At 41.2% G+C, this 15,783-nt stretch overlaps 2 protein-coding genes across 4 annotated transcripts; both read left to right on the top strand.

Annotated features, from left to right (window-relative positions):
* The first annotated feature begins 1,339 nt into the window (after nt 1-1,339).
* On the top strand, nt 1,340-10,384 carry LOC108919401 (sulfotransferase 1 family member D1-like). Of its 2 annotated transcripts, XR_001964915.2 has the most exons (8): nt 1,340-1,784; nt 2,313-2,441; nt 3,698-3,795; nt 3,919-4,045; nt 4,810-4,904; nt 5,094-5,274; nt 6,211-7,398; nt 10,380-10,384. XR_001964915.2 is itself a non-coding variant. In XM_018727365.2 (7 exons), exons 1-7 carry the CDS (start codon nt 1,607-1,609, stop codon nt 6,321-6,323), a joined length of 921 nt encoding a protein of 306 aa, XP_018582881.1. In that variant the 5' UTR covers nt 1,340-1,606; the 3' UTR covers nt 6,324-7,418. The 2 variants fall into 2 exon arrangements, 1 of the variants encoding a protein (XP_018582881.1); XM_018727365.2 differs by lacking the exon at nt 10,380-10,384 and having other exon boundaries at nt 6,211-7,418.
* Nucleotides 8,392-15,430, top strand: sult1st6 (sulfotransferase family 1, cytosolic sulfotransferase 6). 2 transcript variants are annotated; one of them, XM_018727381.2, is made up of 8 exons: nt 8,392-8,593; nt 11,704-11,896; nt 12,808-12,936; nt 13,510-13,607; nt 13,713-13,839; nt 13,972-14,066; nt 14,276-14,456; nt 15,256-15,430. In XM_018727381.2, exons 2-8 carry the CDS (start codon nt 11,719-11,721, stop codon nt 15,366-15,368), a joined length of 921 nt encoding a protein of 306 aa, XP_018582897.1. In that variant the 5' UTR covers nt 8,392-8,593; nt 11,704-11,718; the 3' UTR covers nt 15,369-15,430. The 2 variants fall into 2 exon arrangements, with proteins under 2 accessions (XP_018582897.1, XP_018582905.1); XM_018727389.2 differs by having other exon boundaries at nt 8,392-8,589.
* The last annotated feature ends 353 nt before the right edge of the window (nt 15,431-15,783 follow it).

Here is a 15,783-nt window from a genome sequence, read left to right on the forward strand (position 1 = left end):
AAAGCGTCGCTGCCTCTACAAAGGGTCAGATGTCCACTTCCAACCCTCAGGGGCACGGGGTGCTCTCTGGCGATTGGGGGGGAGTTGTGGTGTATGCTCACGGGCCAGATGATCCAGGGCGATCGCCCGCCGTATGAACCGATCCAACGCCTGGTCGTCGGCGTGGGAGGCGGCCGGGAATTTCACCGATTGAGCAGGGGCGACATCTGGAACAGAGAAGGTTTGCGTCTTTTTGGGCTCCGGTTTTGCTTCCGGCTTTAGGACGCGTAGGATTGCATCCAACTCCTTTTGCAGGCGTTGCGCCGCTGCTGGGTTCATGTGTTTTAAGGCGGAATCTTCTGTCAAGCGGAACACAGGACGGCTGAACCCAAGTGCAGCGCTGTTTGTCCGGAGACGAGGGATGAGGCAAGTTTCCGGTGTCACTGTCGGGGACAGGCGAAGGGTCGGTCGATTAGCGATCAGGGTCAGAGCAAAAATCCACATAGCGAAGGGTCGGTCGAATGGCGAACAGGACAGGAACAAAGCTCCGTGGACGGGAAACGAAGCGAGAGTCAAAAACCGGAGGACGTGAGACGAAGCGATGCTTATGCACGAAGTGCCGCGGGAAGGGCGGTTGTCCCTGACGAGATTCCGCAGGAGTACGGGAGCTGAAGAGGGTCTTTATACGGTGAGTGATTACGTGCGAGTTAGTGCGGAGTCAGGTGCTTGTGCTGTGGGCGTGGACGTGACAATCTAACACATTAACAGCTGTGTTTTTCAGGCTTCGGAATGATATCTGGATGTATACACAGTTCAGCCAGGACATTGATTAACTTGGTGATATGTGTAATATATACACCAGGACAAACATTTCTGTACCCCAGTGCATCTGGTCCAAAACACCGAGTATCTTTCAGAACTACGGTGGTCCAAAGGCAAATGACCACAGGGAGCATCTGCAATTAAAAGGTTTTACAAGTTGAGCACTTCACAGACATTCCTTTACAAACGTGCAAACAAACTTTGTCCATATAAATATATCCATTTATACAACAGAAATATAATCATTTCTACTGAAATGTTTTTGTTCATCTAAAAAGTGCACTCATGCGTGTAAATGCATAGACTCTGTGCTTTAAAAGGCTTATTTTATGGGGGGTTTTTTTTGCATTTGTCCACATTTTAAGAGAGCCGAGGTCAAAAAGACCAAAAACTGCTTTGATTGAAATGATTACACCATACATTATTATAATCATAATGGTATAATCTTTTTTCTTCCTTTTCCTAGTTGTGAAAGATCCAGACGCTCCCTTGGCTTTTCCTCAAATTCTCAGAGTTAGCAGTAAAAAAATATTGTTTTTCCTACAAAACTGGATCAGGAGTCAGGAAGTTGCATAACAGTTCAATGTACATCCACAAGCCTGTGCAGTTTATACTGGAGAGAGTTACATGGGAGGCACCCAGACAAAGGATCATTTCCAGCCAGATGAAATAACGTATTCAGAATAAGAATTTGAACCTGAAAAGGGGAAGAAGACAAGAAGCAAACTAGTAACTGGTATCATCAGGGTGGCCAAAGGACCTGAAGACTTTTTGTTTTTCCCTTCCCACCAACAAGATTGCAGCGATGGAGAAACTGGCATACAAGGAAGCCATCCTAAAAGCGGGCGATGCTCTCCGTCGCTTCCCTCTGAGGAACGTCAGAGGTGTTCCGCTGATGGAGCCCATTGCCCAAAACTGGGATTCCATCTCATCATTTAACCCTGATCCTTCCGATATTCTCATTTCTACTTACCCCAAAGCCGGTGAGTCAGAACTAGGAGGAAATGGGTGGAGGAGAATGGCATTAAGTAGTTCCTCGATGGTGAATAATGGTTCACTGGGGTCTCTTTTCAATTCCTTCTAGGAACCAGAGGGGCAACTTGTTTAATTATAACATGTACAGTGTTCTTAGTAATAAATGTGGAAAATATTTGTCAACATATAAGTTTTAATGAGACAAAAAGTATGAAAAATATGCACATAATAAATCTCCAAATAAAAAAAATTACAGCTTATTCCTATAGGGCCATACAGTCACGTAGAAGAGACTGCAATATTAATTTGGGACTAGAAGGAAAAATGTAATTGTTTAATTTCAACCTACTTAGAATTCATTACTGGGTATGAATGGGCAATTTATAAATTTGCAGCAGTCAAAAAATGCGAATAAATGTGAATAAAATTGCACATTTGTATGTATCTTACACTGTTGCAAAGAACGGAGTGCAGTATTAATCGGTAATACGCAGTGTGTCAGCTCTGTTACTTCCTCTGTGTTTCTAATCCACGAGGAACCACATGGACTCAGGAGATCGTGGACCTGTTGCTCCACAAGGGAGATGCAGAAGCGTGCAAGAGAGCCCCGACGGTGGTGCGGATCCCCTTCCTCGAGATCGTAACGCCGCCCCCCATCCCATCCGGTACTTCTTTTGTCTGTAAATACACTCACAGAATGTTTTCGTGCTCTTGGGACAAACCCCACTTTTGGAGGCCCTACTCACATGGTAAATTCAAATGTTGGGAGAGCATTTTCGTGCAGAAAATGCGTAGCCTTTTGCAGGAACAACCCAGTGGATCGTGGAGCTCTGGTCTATACCAGCACCATGGACTGTCCACCGGCTCACTCACATAAGCAATGTATTTACAGTGGTCAACCGGTGCTGTTTTCATTGTGACGCCTGAACTTGAAGCTCTGTCTATGGCAACTTGAGCTAAAATTTGGCAGGGGATTAAACTTACTTTTACTAGAATTAAGCAAACATTTTCTTTATAATTTTCCCTTAAAATGTCATGTTTTTGATTTGATATCTACTGCCTTTGTTAAAAATAAACAAATAAAAAGTAAGAAAGTTTTCAAAATAAATCTATTACATTTACATTTATTTATTTATCAGACGCTTTTCTCCAAAGCGACTTCCAGTGAACTCTGTGTAGTGTTATCAGCTCGCACACCTTATTCACCGCGGTGACTTACACTGCTAGATACACTACTTACACTGGGTCACTCATTCATACGTCAGTGGAACACACACACTCTCTCTGTCACTCTCACACTATGAGTGAACCTGAACAGCATGTCTTTGGAGTGTGGGAGGAAACCAGAGGAAACCCACGCAGACATGGGGAGAACATGCAAACTCCACACAGACTGAGCGGAGATCAAACCCATGTCCTCTCGCACCACCCAGGCACTGCGAGACATTAATTACAAAACAATAATTTTACTACAAAACTACAGGGGTTTACTGACATTACAAGTAACTATTTGAAACATTAACTTAGTGTTATTGAGTTGCCACTGCTGCAGTCTCCCTCATATACTGAGCAGGGCAATGAGAACATGTAGCACTACCTATGTAAACAAGAACCCTAAAATGTTTTTTTTTTCCAGTGACAGGACAAAAAACCCTTTTTAAAGGAAACTTACGAAAGACGTTTCCAGAATATTAAAGTTTTGACGTCCAAACTATTAAAGATGCTGCTGACAATACAAATAATAGTTTGTGCAACAACATTCTATATATTTGCATTGATATAACTTCTTTTTTTAGCTGAAGTATCTTGGAATACACTTTAAAATAACTGATTACCAGTTCAAAGTAGGTGAGACCGTATGGGGGCAGTGCGACAGGTCATGGAATACACCTGTCACTAACCCTTTCCATTTCAATTTCAGGTCTGGAGCTCCTGAGCCAAATGAAGCCACCCAGAGTAATTAAGACTCATCTCCCAATCCAACTGGTGCCTGAGGGTTTCTGGAAAAACAAATGCAAGGTACTTTGAAACAGTAAAAAAAAAAAAATAGAATAGCCATGACACTTACGATGAAAACCCCAACCCAACGCAACCCAACAGTCAAACTTGGTTTCTTCCATACTTCTCCTTGTTGGACTGCAGGTGATTTACATAGCCCGCAATGCCAAGGATACCCTCGTGAGCTACTTCTACTTTGATCAGATGAACCTGACCCAACCTGAACCGGGACCCTGGGACGGCTACATCCACAAGTTTATGAAGGGAGAGCGTGAGACAATCTATTCCTTTTTCAGTCTAGCCAGTCTTTGCTAATGCACATAGGAAAAACTGGAAAAGCTGTCACTCTTGATTGTTGCAGTCAAAGAGACAAAAATGTGTTGTGGACTGAAATGTTCTGGAACTGTTCTATAATATCTAGTACCAGGAATGTGGCACCATGTTTCAGTCAATGTCACCTGACACACAACTATTACTGCATTAGGTGTTTTCCTAGACATAGATGCTTGGTAGACCTTGGAAATGTAGACTGGACGGATTTATAATCAGTGATGCTTTTCCTGGTGCTCTATGAAACTACCAGCTGACAACATTTGTCTGCTCCAGTGCCACAAGATGCTCTTCTCATTTAACTGAGGACACTGCTTATGTTAGCAGCTTTTCACACCCCATCAGCTCTGCCTTTGCTACGGAACGAGTCCTCTGGAGCCGTTCCCCAAGGAACTGCAAGAACTTTTTTTATTGTTTGGAACGGGCTTTTTATGTGAACTTGTCAGACTACAGAGACACACTCCTTTAGTTTCAAACTGTTTGGTCTGAGGAAGAGACTAAGATGATGTTACAGCTGGGAAATTACATCAGGTGAATACATGTGACACTCATATCTTCACATGTGCTCCATTGCATATGCTCTTGTGTTGGGTTTGTCAAGTTCATTTTTCGTATGGAATTGCTGGAGGGATGTCACGTAGTACTGCAACTGTCCAGATGTCCTTTCGTTGAGCTTACCGTTATGTCACTCTCGCCTTATTATAGTGGCCTGGGGCTCCTGGTACGACCATGTGAAGGGTTACTGGGAAGAGAGAGAAAAAAAGAATATTCTCTACTTATTTTATGAAGACATGAAGGAGGTAGCATCTACTTCTTGCAGTCACTGCCCACACACACATCATACATGACCATATGTTTTCATTTCTGACTTTATGAATTATTTTGAAATTATTTCTCACATAGTTACACCCTGTTGTTCTGTTCCTTTCATTGTTTCTCACTCCATGACTCCTGTCTGCTTAGCCTGAATATTTTCCACTCGTCCACAGAATACCCGTCGGGAAGTGGAACGCATCATGCGCTATCTGGATCTCTCCATTCCTGATGATGTCATAACACAAATTATCAAGCTTACATCGTTCAAAGTCATGAAGGACAACCCTATGGCAAACTACACTTTTATCCCTAAGTCACTCTTTGACCATTCGCGTTCTCCTTTCATGAGAAAAGGTTTGTGTTTTTCTTTTCAACTCTAATAGTTTTCATTTTAATTCTGAAATTAACCACTTTGCATAGTGTCAGATGATGGTTGTGCAACATACGAGATATGCATACAAATCACAAAATCTTAGTATGTTATAATTGTTTTTCATCATTTTGCCAGTGTAAATGGTGCAAGAAGCATGTGGTGGTGACGGGAACTTGTTTGTTGACTCAAAAACAGTAAAACAACGAATGTGCAGCAGCGAAGGTCTGGAGGTAGAAGAGAGGTGGTTCAAAACCCACTCAGTTAGGAGGTGCTTACTGCTTTGGAAAGAATGTCCTTCCATGCTATGCGATCTAGTCGGTCCTTTTGGTTGTTCAAGGCGGTTTAGGGCACAGAGGAGGTTGACGTCACTATCACAAAGAAGCTCATTGGAACCACAGAGCGAGACAGTTTATGGGGTTTAACGAAACCAGACTGGGGAGGAAAAACGTCATGGGTTTGTCCTCTAATGTCAGGTGTGAGTCAGTATTGAAATGGTCAACCAGTCACAGCTCCAATACCAACATTGCACTCAACAGTATGATTTCAGAATGATTCAAATCCATTTATAGTTGCACTAAATAAACTAGCATTTAAAATCTATTTTTGTGTGGATTTGCATTTGCACATCCCAGGAATAACTAAACACAAAAATACAGTTATGAGACATGTTTCAGGTCTAGTCATAGCCACAGTCGATCATGTTGGCTGACCTCTCATATTGACCCTCCTTCCATGATTAAATTTGTGAGACTGAGCCATATTAGCAGAGAGCTCAGAAAGAGAGGAAGCAGCAGTAAATGACTGACAATGAACAGAGAGAACTTGTCAAAGTGGGGCCTTGGGTCAGTGTCAGTATGTTTAGCAGTTGTGCAATAATGTCAAATAATGTGTTCTCTTTCTCTCTCACTGTTTTCCAGGAGAAGTGGGTGACTGGGTCAATCATTTCTCCCCAGAACAAGTAAAGATGTTTGATGAAGATTACGAACGACAAATGAAAAACTCAAATATTCCCTTTAGGACCACCATATGAAATGGGATTTCTGCATGTGGGAGGGAAAAGACCTCGCAAATTTGTTGCCAAAATAAGCTGAAGAGGTTTGTTTCAGTGAGAAGCACAGAGTGCGGTGCATTACATTTACATTTATTCATTTAGCAGATGCTTTTGTCCGAAGCGATGTATATCTCAGCAAAAGTACAATTTATCCATTACGTTGAGAGAAGGAGACATAGCTGCAGACATGAAAGTGTTAAGCAAACCATGCATGTTCATATTTAACCTGCAGTTGACCTCTTATAAAATGTAACAAGTAACTACACCAATAAATGTAAAACATCTAGCATGGTGTGGCTTTCAACAGCACTAGGTCACAGCAATAGTAACAGTGTAAGATGAAATTGCAAATATGTCTTCATACACAAAGCAAGGGCAGAAGGTCAAGAGATTACATTGTTTCACAGCTGTTATCACGTAGCACTGTCTAGAAAGTTCAAGAATTGATATGCATTGTCACGCAGATCAATTTTTTTCTAGCAGATGACATTTAAAGACTTAACACAGTCATCTACACATTTATAGTGGGAACTTCGAGGGGGGACCACAGCATGTGTTTACCAAAAATAGATGGGGACAAATCAAACTTTTTCTCAAAGATTTTTTTTGTACGGTTGCACAAGTGTGGAAGAAATTTCTCTCTCCCCCCTGGAACCAATCAGCCACGGGAGCCCAGTTCACCTTAACACAAAACACTCAGACACAAAGACTTCTCACGACAACATCGGCCGATGGGAGAGCCCAGAACAACTGGGTGTCTCCCCGATCGTTCCCCGTCACCCATTTATATTTTACAAGGTTCATGCATAATGCATCCGTATGCGGTACAACACGTGTGTCAGTACTTTGCTTGCACGGGCAGAAACAACATTCCTGTTTTTCTTCAGTGGGCCTTGCTCTCAGGTAAGGAAGGAACATCTGCCTGTGATAACATCTTGGTATGCAGTCAGGACCACATTCCCGCCTTTATCAGGTCACCTTGGCAAGCAAGACCACATTACAAAGAAATATTCCCAGTTACTATGCTTAACATTTTCTATGACTATAACAATTTGTATGACTAATAAATTTGAACACCACACCAGCAAACTTGTATATTATCGCATTTCCACTGTAAATGTTCCAAAGTGTCTGGAGAGGCTTTGCTTTCCCAGCACAGTTGAGATGAACATCCTGTGAAAGCCCAGTGGAGTAGAAGGAGAACCTGTGGATGAGCTTCAAGTTTTCTTTCTGAATGCTGAGAGAGTTGCAGGGAGGGAAGACTTTAGCACATACGGGACCATTCATGGTTGCTAAAAGAGACATCAAGGTCCGGTTCCCATGTCTCCCTCAACGCATCATAAGATCCAGTACCAGCACTAGATAGGCACCTGAAAGACTCGAAACTTGATTAATCTGCAAATAAAAAACTGACATATCCAACATGGCCTTAGACATGCATTTCTGAGCAGAATTGGGCTGACGGTTGGGGAACAGTCTCAGCTGACAGCAATAGGAGAAAATCACGATTGGGATCACTTTGGATCCCCAGGAGTCTCTTAATGTCTTTCCGAACGACCGAGCGCGGAATGCAGCAACCTTTTCAGATAAAGATGGAATCTTGTGGAACTTCTGAGAAATAGGCTGAAAGCCGAAGAGTTTTGGGTGGCATGAAGCCGACCGAACACCAACCCGCAAAGAGTGCAGACTAACCTGGAGCAATTAAATCATTTAATTTGTAAGTACTGTAAATTATACACCCTACAAAAGTAGTGTACCTCGCAGTGTAAGTCACCTTGGCGAATAAGGTGTGTGGGCTGATAACACTACATAGAGTTCATTGGAAGTCACTTTGGACAAATAAATAAATAAATGGAAATGATTGTTGTAACTGTGGCAGAGGGAGTGTGTTCACAAAGGCAGAGCGCGAATGAAGACGAACAGCCGCCCACCGACTCCATCAGTATCCCGGAAAAGGTCTGCAATTCCCGCCCTCGTGCAGGTCGACGCCCCGCTTCCCGCTCCGCCCCGCTCCGCCCCGCCCCGCTTCCCGCTTCCCGCTCGCTCCTTAAAGCCTTATGTGCACGAGACACTGTACACGCGCTCCGTACAGTACGAGAGACCCAATCGGAGCAGAGAAGGGGCGCGCGTGGCGCTTGAAAATAACTCACTGTAGTGCACTCACCTGCTTGCTGGTTCCACTCTAGCGGGATCGAATCAAATCGCATAACAGCAGCTGCCGAGCGAAGGAACTGAACTGAACTGTGTATGTAAGTACTGAGTGAATCATGGCGTAACGGTAATAATCATGTACTTAAGTTTGCGAAAACGGAAAAGTGCTTTTTATTTTGTAAGTATAAATTCGTACAGCCGCATTTTGAAACACCGGCGTGAACTAAATTATATCCGTAACAGCTCGGCAGGTATTTTGAGGGCGGGCAAAAAAAAAGGCGATCAGTACTCCTCGGTGGTGGTGGTGCTCTGTCAGTGTGCGTAAAAACATTCCTGTGTGGCTGTGGGGGAGGCAAACCCCCACCCCCATCCCCACCTCTTCCTCGTCCAATTTTCCCACGTAGTTCACTGTTTGTGCACGTGCTCTGTCTGTGTATTTAACACTCGTGTGTGTTTGTGAAGCCTGTTTAGAGCTCACTTCCAGCTCTGCGCCGGGGCTCCTCCTCAGGCGCAGCTTCTGGCCGCAGCGGCTCCCTGGCGCTCCTTCACTTCGCTTCTCCGGTCATTTTTGAGGCTGTACTTTTGTGGCCTTCGGCAACTGTCCCTTTGTTTGTGCCACTCCTGTCCCTCTGTGGGCGAGCTTCCACTCGCAAGCGCTGTTGCCTGTTGTTCCTCTTCTTCTGCGAGGCTTTTTTTCCTCCATGTTTGCCATGTACTGACATTGTTTCTTTTTTCCACACCGTTGCTCTTGAAATGTAAACAATTTTGTGACCAGAACACCTGCTGCAATTCAGCCACAAACTCTTTAGGACTCTTAGCTGCCAAAGTGCCAGTTGTCAGACAATGTTTTCAGCTCTCACACACAGCTTAAAAATCATCCTGTTGTCACTCACTGCTGCCCTGTGTTTGTCATTGATGTGCTTCAGTGTTATACTACTTTTGCAGTATAAAAGACTTCATTTCCCATGAGCACATTTTTTTTTCTCCCATCATCCTATACTCCTCAGGTAAGTATACCTGCAGCTGTGATTTACAAAAACAACACTTTCAGTCACTGTGTGATTTATGTTGTGCACCATTAAACTGTTACCGTCTCTTTATTTGCACCTTTACAGCATTCGTTTGCTAAGACAGATCAGTGTTTAATTTTAGGTTTTTTCGGTCTTTAAGTCCTTTTTTTTTTTTTTTTTTTAATCAATTCTTTCCATCACAGTTATAATCTGGGATACTTTCCCCACTGTTGTTGGAGGAGACTGAAAATTGCACTTTTATTTTTCTGTCTTTTAATCCATACAGTATGTGCATTAACAGGGCAAATGTTGTGCACTTTTTTTGCGCACTTTATTTGGAATATTTTTTGCTAAACAGGGCTAAATAAGCACAGTCAATAACAACTTAATACATTTTCCCATGATTAATTCAATGCTTGAGTTCTGTAAAAAATATCACAGCAACAGATAGAAGTTATTTTTCATTTGAGCAATATTCAAATTAAAACTAATTTTAAATTACTGATAATAACAATGGCTGCACTGATTCCTTTTAAGTGTTGATTTTTGATCGGGTCGTCTTATGAGCATCTCCATCATCTTATTGTCCCTTTCAACTTTTGACCTTCACTTTCATGTCCATTGCAGTATAATTCTTCTTACTACTGTTACTAGAATCAAGAAAAGCTGCATATAGCAAAAGTCGATTTGGTCCCTGTCACAGACTGAGCTGTGACAGGCAAGTTGGTTCCAAGGAATCAGCAAGATGCCGGCAAAGTACCATCAATGTAACGCTGAACCTTGTTGCTGTTGCCTGTCACATGCATTTTATCTTGTATTGTTATATTGTTTGTTCTGGTTTTGTATTCCATTTAACACTGTTTGTTTGAACTAGATTAGGTGCCGGGAAAGGCCTACCGGTATCTGTCTGGTTGTCATTAACTAATATATCTTTTATAAAGATATGGCAGGTATATGTACTGTTGTGGAGAGTGAATGTATTTATTGTTTTTAGAAGAACATTTCTGTAGACTTTTCCTTACCATGTAGCTGTCTGGTGTTCTGTTGTGTTTGGTGCCTTGTGTTGTAAACCTGATGGAGTCAACTATTTGGGGTATATCTAGGGGGGAGTCCTTGAGCACAACCAACTAGGCAGGGGTGTTTTACTGTGTAGTGTGAAATGTTTTTATAAGATGTATGTAGGGATTTTTATAGTAAAAAATGTTTAGTAATGTTTAGTATTGTTTGTATGTTTTAGTATTTAAGTATTTATTTTAGATGTAATTTTTGGGGGAAATGTATTTTGAAATAAATTGAGGCTGTTATGGTATAATCAGAGGGCGGAGCTATTGCTATATAGGTTTGTATTAGGGCACTAGTGGGGGAGATTGATGCAAACTTATGTAGACACTCTCATGCAGTGAATAGGAGAGTTATGCATTAATGTTGATATAAGGGGTTAAGCCCATGGCTCATAGGCCTCATGTTTTTTATAACTTAATGTTTGTTTTGTACTTGGTTGAGGGTTAATGTGTTTTGAAGAATACTTTTTAGTAAAGGAAAATAAACCTTTTGGTCCACTACTTCAATTCTCCACTGCTGCTTCCATCTGTCGTCCATACCCTCACAGTCCCACCCTCCAAAAAATACACACACACACATTTTCTGAACCGCTTGTCCCATTCAGGGTCACGGGGAGCCAGAGCCTAACCTGGCAACAGAGGGCGTACGGCTGGAGGGGGAGGGGGGACACCCAGGACAGAACGCCAGTCTGTCGCAAGGCACCCCAAGTGGGACTTGAACCCCAGACCCACCGGAGAGCAGGACCTGGGCCAACCTACTGCGCCACCATGCCCCCGCCCCCCGTCCTCCAAAAAATAAAATTAAAAAGAAATTTGGTCCCACCTTCCACTCTGGGTGTGTCTTGCTGACATCTATGGGCTTGGTGGGTAAACACCAGGTTACATTGGCTTTGTTCCAATCAGAATTTTTTTAAAGTTAAAAAAGTAAAACTTTATTTACATACTGACAATTTTGAGGGAAAAAAGGCAACTTTAAAGATTCGGAACTGGAGGAGGTAACTCGAGGAGGAAGTGTTTTTTTTACTGAAAATCTGATAGCATGCAGAAAATTAGATGGGTTTTAACATGCATCAGAGGAACCAAGTAAAAGTCATATAAAAATATGCAAGCCTGAAGACTTCTTTCTCTTCCATCTAGCTTCTTCTGGCAGTGATGGAGGAACTCACATTTGGGGAAGCAATTACAAAAGCGAGGGATTCTCTCCATCGTTTCCCTCTGAAGAAGGTGAGAGGTGTTCCTCTCCTGGAGCCCGTTGCCCAAAACTGGGAGTCCATCTCTTCCTTTTGCCCAGACCCATCAGATCTTCTCATTGCTACTTACCCCAAAGCAGGTGGGTCGACATAATGGGGAAATGCATGAGAGAAATAAATCCTTTGTGCTGATTGCTGACGGTCTTAAATCTGTCTGGAAATGAGAATAAAGGAATATTCTATTGAAAATTGTTGTTGAATTTTCACAGCCTGTTAGTTCCATCTCAGCAACATTACTTATTTTATTTCACCCCTTTTGTCTTCTTTTAATCTCCCAACCATGTGAAGTTCCAAACTGGTTAGAACAACAGTGGAAAAAATATCAGTTTTTCTTTTTTCATACACTAAATTTTAATGTGATGGCACAGTGTAAAATAAATAATGGTGACAATTTAGCAATACTTTTTGTGAATGTAAAATTGTCAAAGAATGTCTTTGATATGTATGCTCAAGAACCTGAATTATTACTGAGACTTTCAGTAATGTGAAATGCCTAACAACATTATGTGGAAGACTTAAATACCAGTTTAAAAAAATGAAGAAATGATCCTGTTGTGGAAGTCAGTTTGGCACACATATATAGAATGCCTTTTTTGTAGCTTCCAGACTTAGTAGAAATTACTGCAGAGTGGAACATTTAGTGGTCGGGGCTTTTGGCAGCTCTTCGGCTGTCTCGGGATTTTTTTTTACGCTGATTGGTGGCTCCTTGAACATTGCTGCCTAACAGTTCAGCAAGATTCACACCTGTGTGGAGTTCATGTCTTTTTTCATTAGACTTTTTTCTGTCCCCATCTAAAAATTTGCTTATGCAGTATTTGTCAGCTGGAAACATCTGTAAATATCTTTGTTACTTTGACTGTGACTGTAAGTGAGTGGTCTTAATGAAGTGACTGCTGGGAAACAAACTGAAATGTTGATGCCTTGTGAGAATAAAGAAATGATGGTTAAAGTCACGCAGCAGATTAATTTTACTTTCACTTTTCTCATTCAGGAACCACATGGACCCAGGAGATCGTGGACCTGCTGCTACACAATGGAGATGCAGAAGCTTGCAGGAGGGCCCCCACAATTGTGCGGAACCCCTTCCTTGAGATCACGGCGCCACCTCCCATCCCCTCCGGTATTAATTTCAAACCTTTTTACTTATATGGTGCATTGCTGTTTATCTTATAGCCCAGTTTGGTTATAATGGTGCACTGTTCAGTCAAAGCAAATATTTAATGTAGTAAAATATCCTAATTAGCTGGAATTACATTATTATAGTTGCAGGTGTAAAGTTAAAATTATACAGCAGTTTTGTATAACAGCTGAACGGAAACATCCGAATCAGAATCCGATAAAGAATCCTCATTATTTATTCCATCCCCTGTTATTTATTCCCTCCCCCCAAAATGAATCCCTCTATGTATGTATGTTTATATGTGTGTATATGTATGTTGTGTTTTTTTTGTCTGCAGTATGAGCCATTGGGAACCAAAGCAAAATTCCTTGTATGCGTGTGCATAGTTGGCCAAATCTGATTATGATTAAGATTTATGCTACTCTATTTATTTATTCTGATTTCTTATTATTATTATTATTATTATTAAATGTGTATATGTACTATATATGTCTGTGTATATATATATAGTCTTTTTGAGACATGTATTGCATTAATTCTGTAAACTTCCTTCAACTATTCTCTGCCTTTCAGGTCTCGAGCTGCTCAGCAGAATGAAACCACCCAGGGTTATTAAGACACACCTACCGATTCAACTGGTGCCTGAAGGTTTTTGGAAAAACAAATGCAAGGTGTCACATTACAAAAAATATGTCATATGAAACCATCAGTTAACCATTTTTTAAAGCGAGCAAACTGACTCGGCTTATTTCCACTCTTGTCTGTGTTGGATGCAGGTGATTTACATGGCCCGCAATGCCAAGGATAACCTGGTGAGCTACTACCACTTTGACAGGATGAACCTTTCGCACCCTGAGCCAGGACCGTGGGATGGCTACATCCACAAGTTTATGAACGGAGAGTGTGAGACAATTATTTCTTAAGGACAATGTGGTTTGATGAAACTATCTGACTGAGTTAAAAGAGCTAGATGTATACAGTATTTATAAGAGTATATACTGTAAAGTTTTTGTGGTTCTCACCTCGTTCTAACAGTGGCCTGGGGCTCCTGGTACGACCATGTCAAGGGTTACTGGGCAGAGAAAGAAAAGAGCAATATTCTCTATTTATTTTTTGAAGACATGAAGGAGGTAGTGTGTCATGCACCCAAAGACAAACACACACACACACACCTGTCACTAGCCTGCTTTATGAACACGTGAAAGTTTCCTTTCATTGCGGAAACCCTAATATACAGTACAGATGAATCACATGTCATGTGTTTTCCCAAACGCTACATGAGATGACCTCCTGTTCCATTCCTGTCCATTTAACCTGAGTACTTGTCCCTTCTTGGTAGAATCCTCGCCGGGAAGTGGAGCGCATCATGCAGTACCTGGACCTGTCCGTTTCCGACGATATCCTGGAGCGAATTGTAGATCTCACATCCTTCGAGGTCATGAAGAACAACCCAATGGCCAACTATACCTTCATACCCAAAATAGTCTTTGACCCATCTATTTCTCCATTCATGAGAAAAGGTTTGTTTTTATATGTCTTGCTGTACTACTTATCTTTATTGCTCTTACTTCAGTATTTATTAAGGTCTTTTTAGAGGGAAACTGTTTGTGTGCATAAATATGGAAAATACAGCTTGTGTTTTACATAATATAATTAATTTTAATATAATTATATATAATTTACAATAATGTATAATTTAATATTATAGTTAATGTAAATTTTCATGGAGGAATAGAAGTTACAAAATAGCAATATATGAAAATTGCCAACAGCAATAAAAAATGACTTATCTGTTTTACTACCCACATTTATACTACAAACTATATAAGCATATACATTTATGTATATGTATATATAATGTTTCATTTTCAAATTTCTTGAATGTCCCATCATTCTAACCGCTAACTTTTACAATACAACAGTACAACCTACATTTAAATGCAAATGAAGAAAGTTATGTAGTGTAAGAGCTAGTTGTTTCAAAATTGTGAAACAGCTGGAAGCAAAGTGTACATTATATGCCCTACAGTGATCTGATTACTAAACTACCAGTAAGCAGCAATAAAGCTGCAGAACTTTTGCCTATCAGTTACTGAAGTGTCTAATACCATGAAAGTATAACTGGATGACTCCTGGAATCAGTTATAACAAACTCCTGGCAGTGCTGGAGTGTCTGTGGTATAATGACAATTAATAATAGTGTTGTCTTGATAACATTTTTATACACAGAAAATTTCAGAAGTGATGTCTTATTTCACTGCCTGTGTGTGTTTGCAGCATATCAGACAATGTAATGTTTTCTCTCTGGTGGCTGTGCAGGGGAAGTGGGTGACTGGGTCCATCATTTCACTCCAGAACAAACAAAGTTATTTGATGAAGATTATGCAAGACAAATGAGAAGCACAAATATTCCCTTTAGGACCAACATCTAAACAGGCCTTCCAGAGTTTACTGCAGTTCTGCACATATCACAATTACCAGATTATAGTAAGTGGAGGAGATGGGATTTTAAATGATCTGATTTTAAACTGCATGTGTAAATGTGTACAGTATCATTATAACAATAAAAGTCTACATACTTTGTTTACGTGAACTGTGTCCTTTCAACTTGCATAATTCGTTTGATTATTCATTCATCAAGAGAGTGTACGTATAATACTGTACATAATACAGGCTGTAATTTACAGTATTAAAGTGCCGCTAGAAGACAATACCTGGCGTGACATTGAAATCTCCAAAACACCAGGTCTTGTGGGGTGTTCCCAGTATGCAGTGGTTAGTACCTACCAAAAGCGGTCCGAGGAAGGATAACTGGTGAACTAGCGACAGGGTCATGGGCGCCCAAGG

The sequence above is a fragment of the Scleropages formosus genome, chromosome 20 (assembly GCF_900964775.1).
Source record: "Scleropages formosus chromosome 20, fSclFor1.1, whole genome shotgun sequence".
In the NCBI taxonomy this organism is placed as follows: Eukaryota; Metazoa; Chordata; class Actinopteri; order Osteoglossiformes; family Osteoglossidae; genus Scleropages; species Scleropages formosus.

Coding starts and splice junctions, on each gene's coding strand:
- LOC108919401 (XM_018727365.2), top strand. CDS start 1,607: ATGGAGAAACTGGCATACAAGGAAGCCATCCTAAAAGCGGGCGATGCT. Junction 1,785..2,312: donor TTCTACTTACCCCAAAGCCG/GTGAGTCAGAAC, acceptor CTAATCCACGAG/GAACCACATGGACTCAGGAG. Junction 3,796..3,918: donor TCTGGAAAAACAAATGCAAG/GTACTTTGAAAC, acceptor GTTGGACTGCAG/GTGATTTACATAGCCCGCAA.
- sult1st6 (XM_018727381.2), top strand. CDS start 11,719: ATGGAGGAACTCACATTTGGGGAAGCAATTACAAAAGCGAGGGATTCT. Junction 11,897..12,807: donor TGCTACTTACCCCAAAGCAG/GTGGGTCGACAT, acceptor TTTCTCATTCAG/GAACCACATGGACCCAGGAG. Junction 13,608..13,712: donor TTTGGAAAAACAAATGCAAG/GTGTCACATTAC, acceptor TGTTGGATGCAG/GTGATTTACATGGCCCGCAA.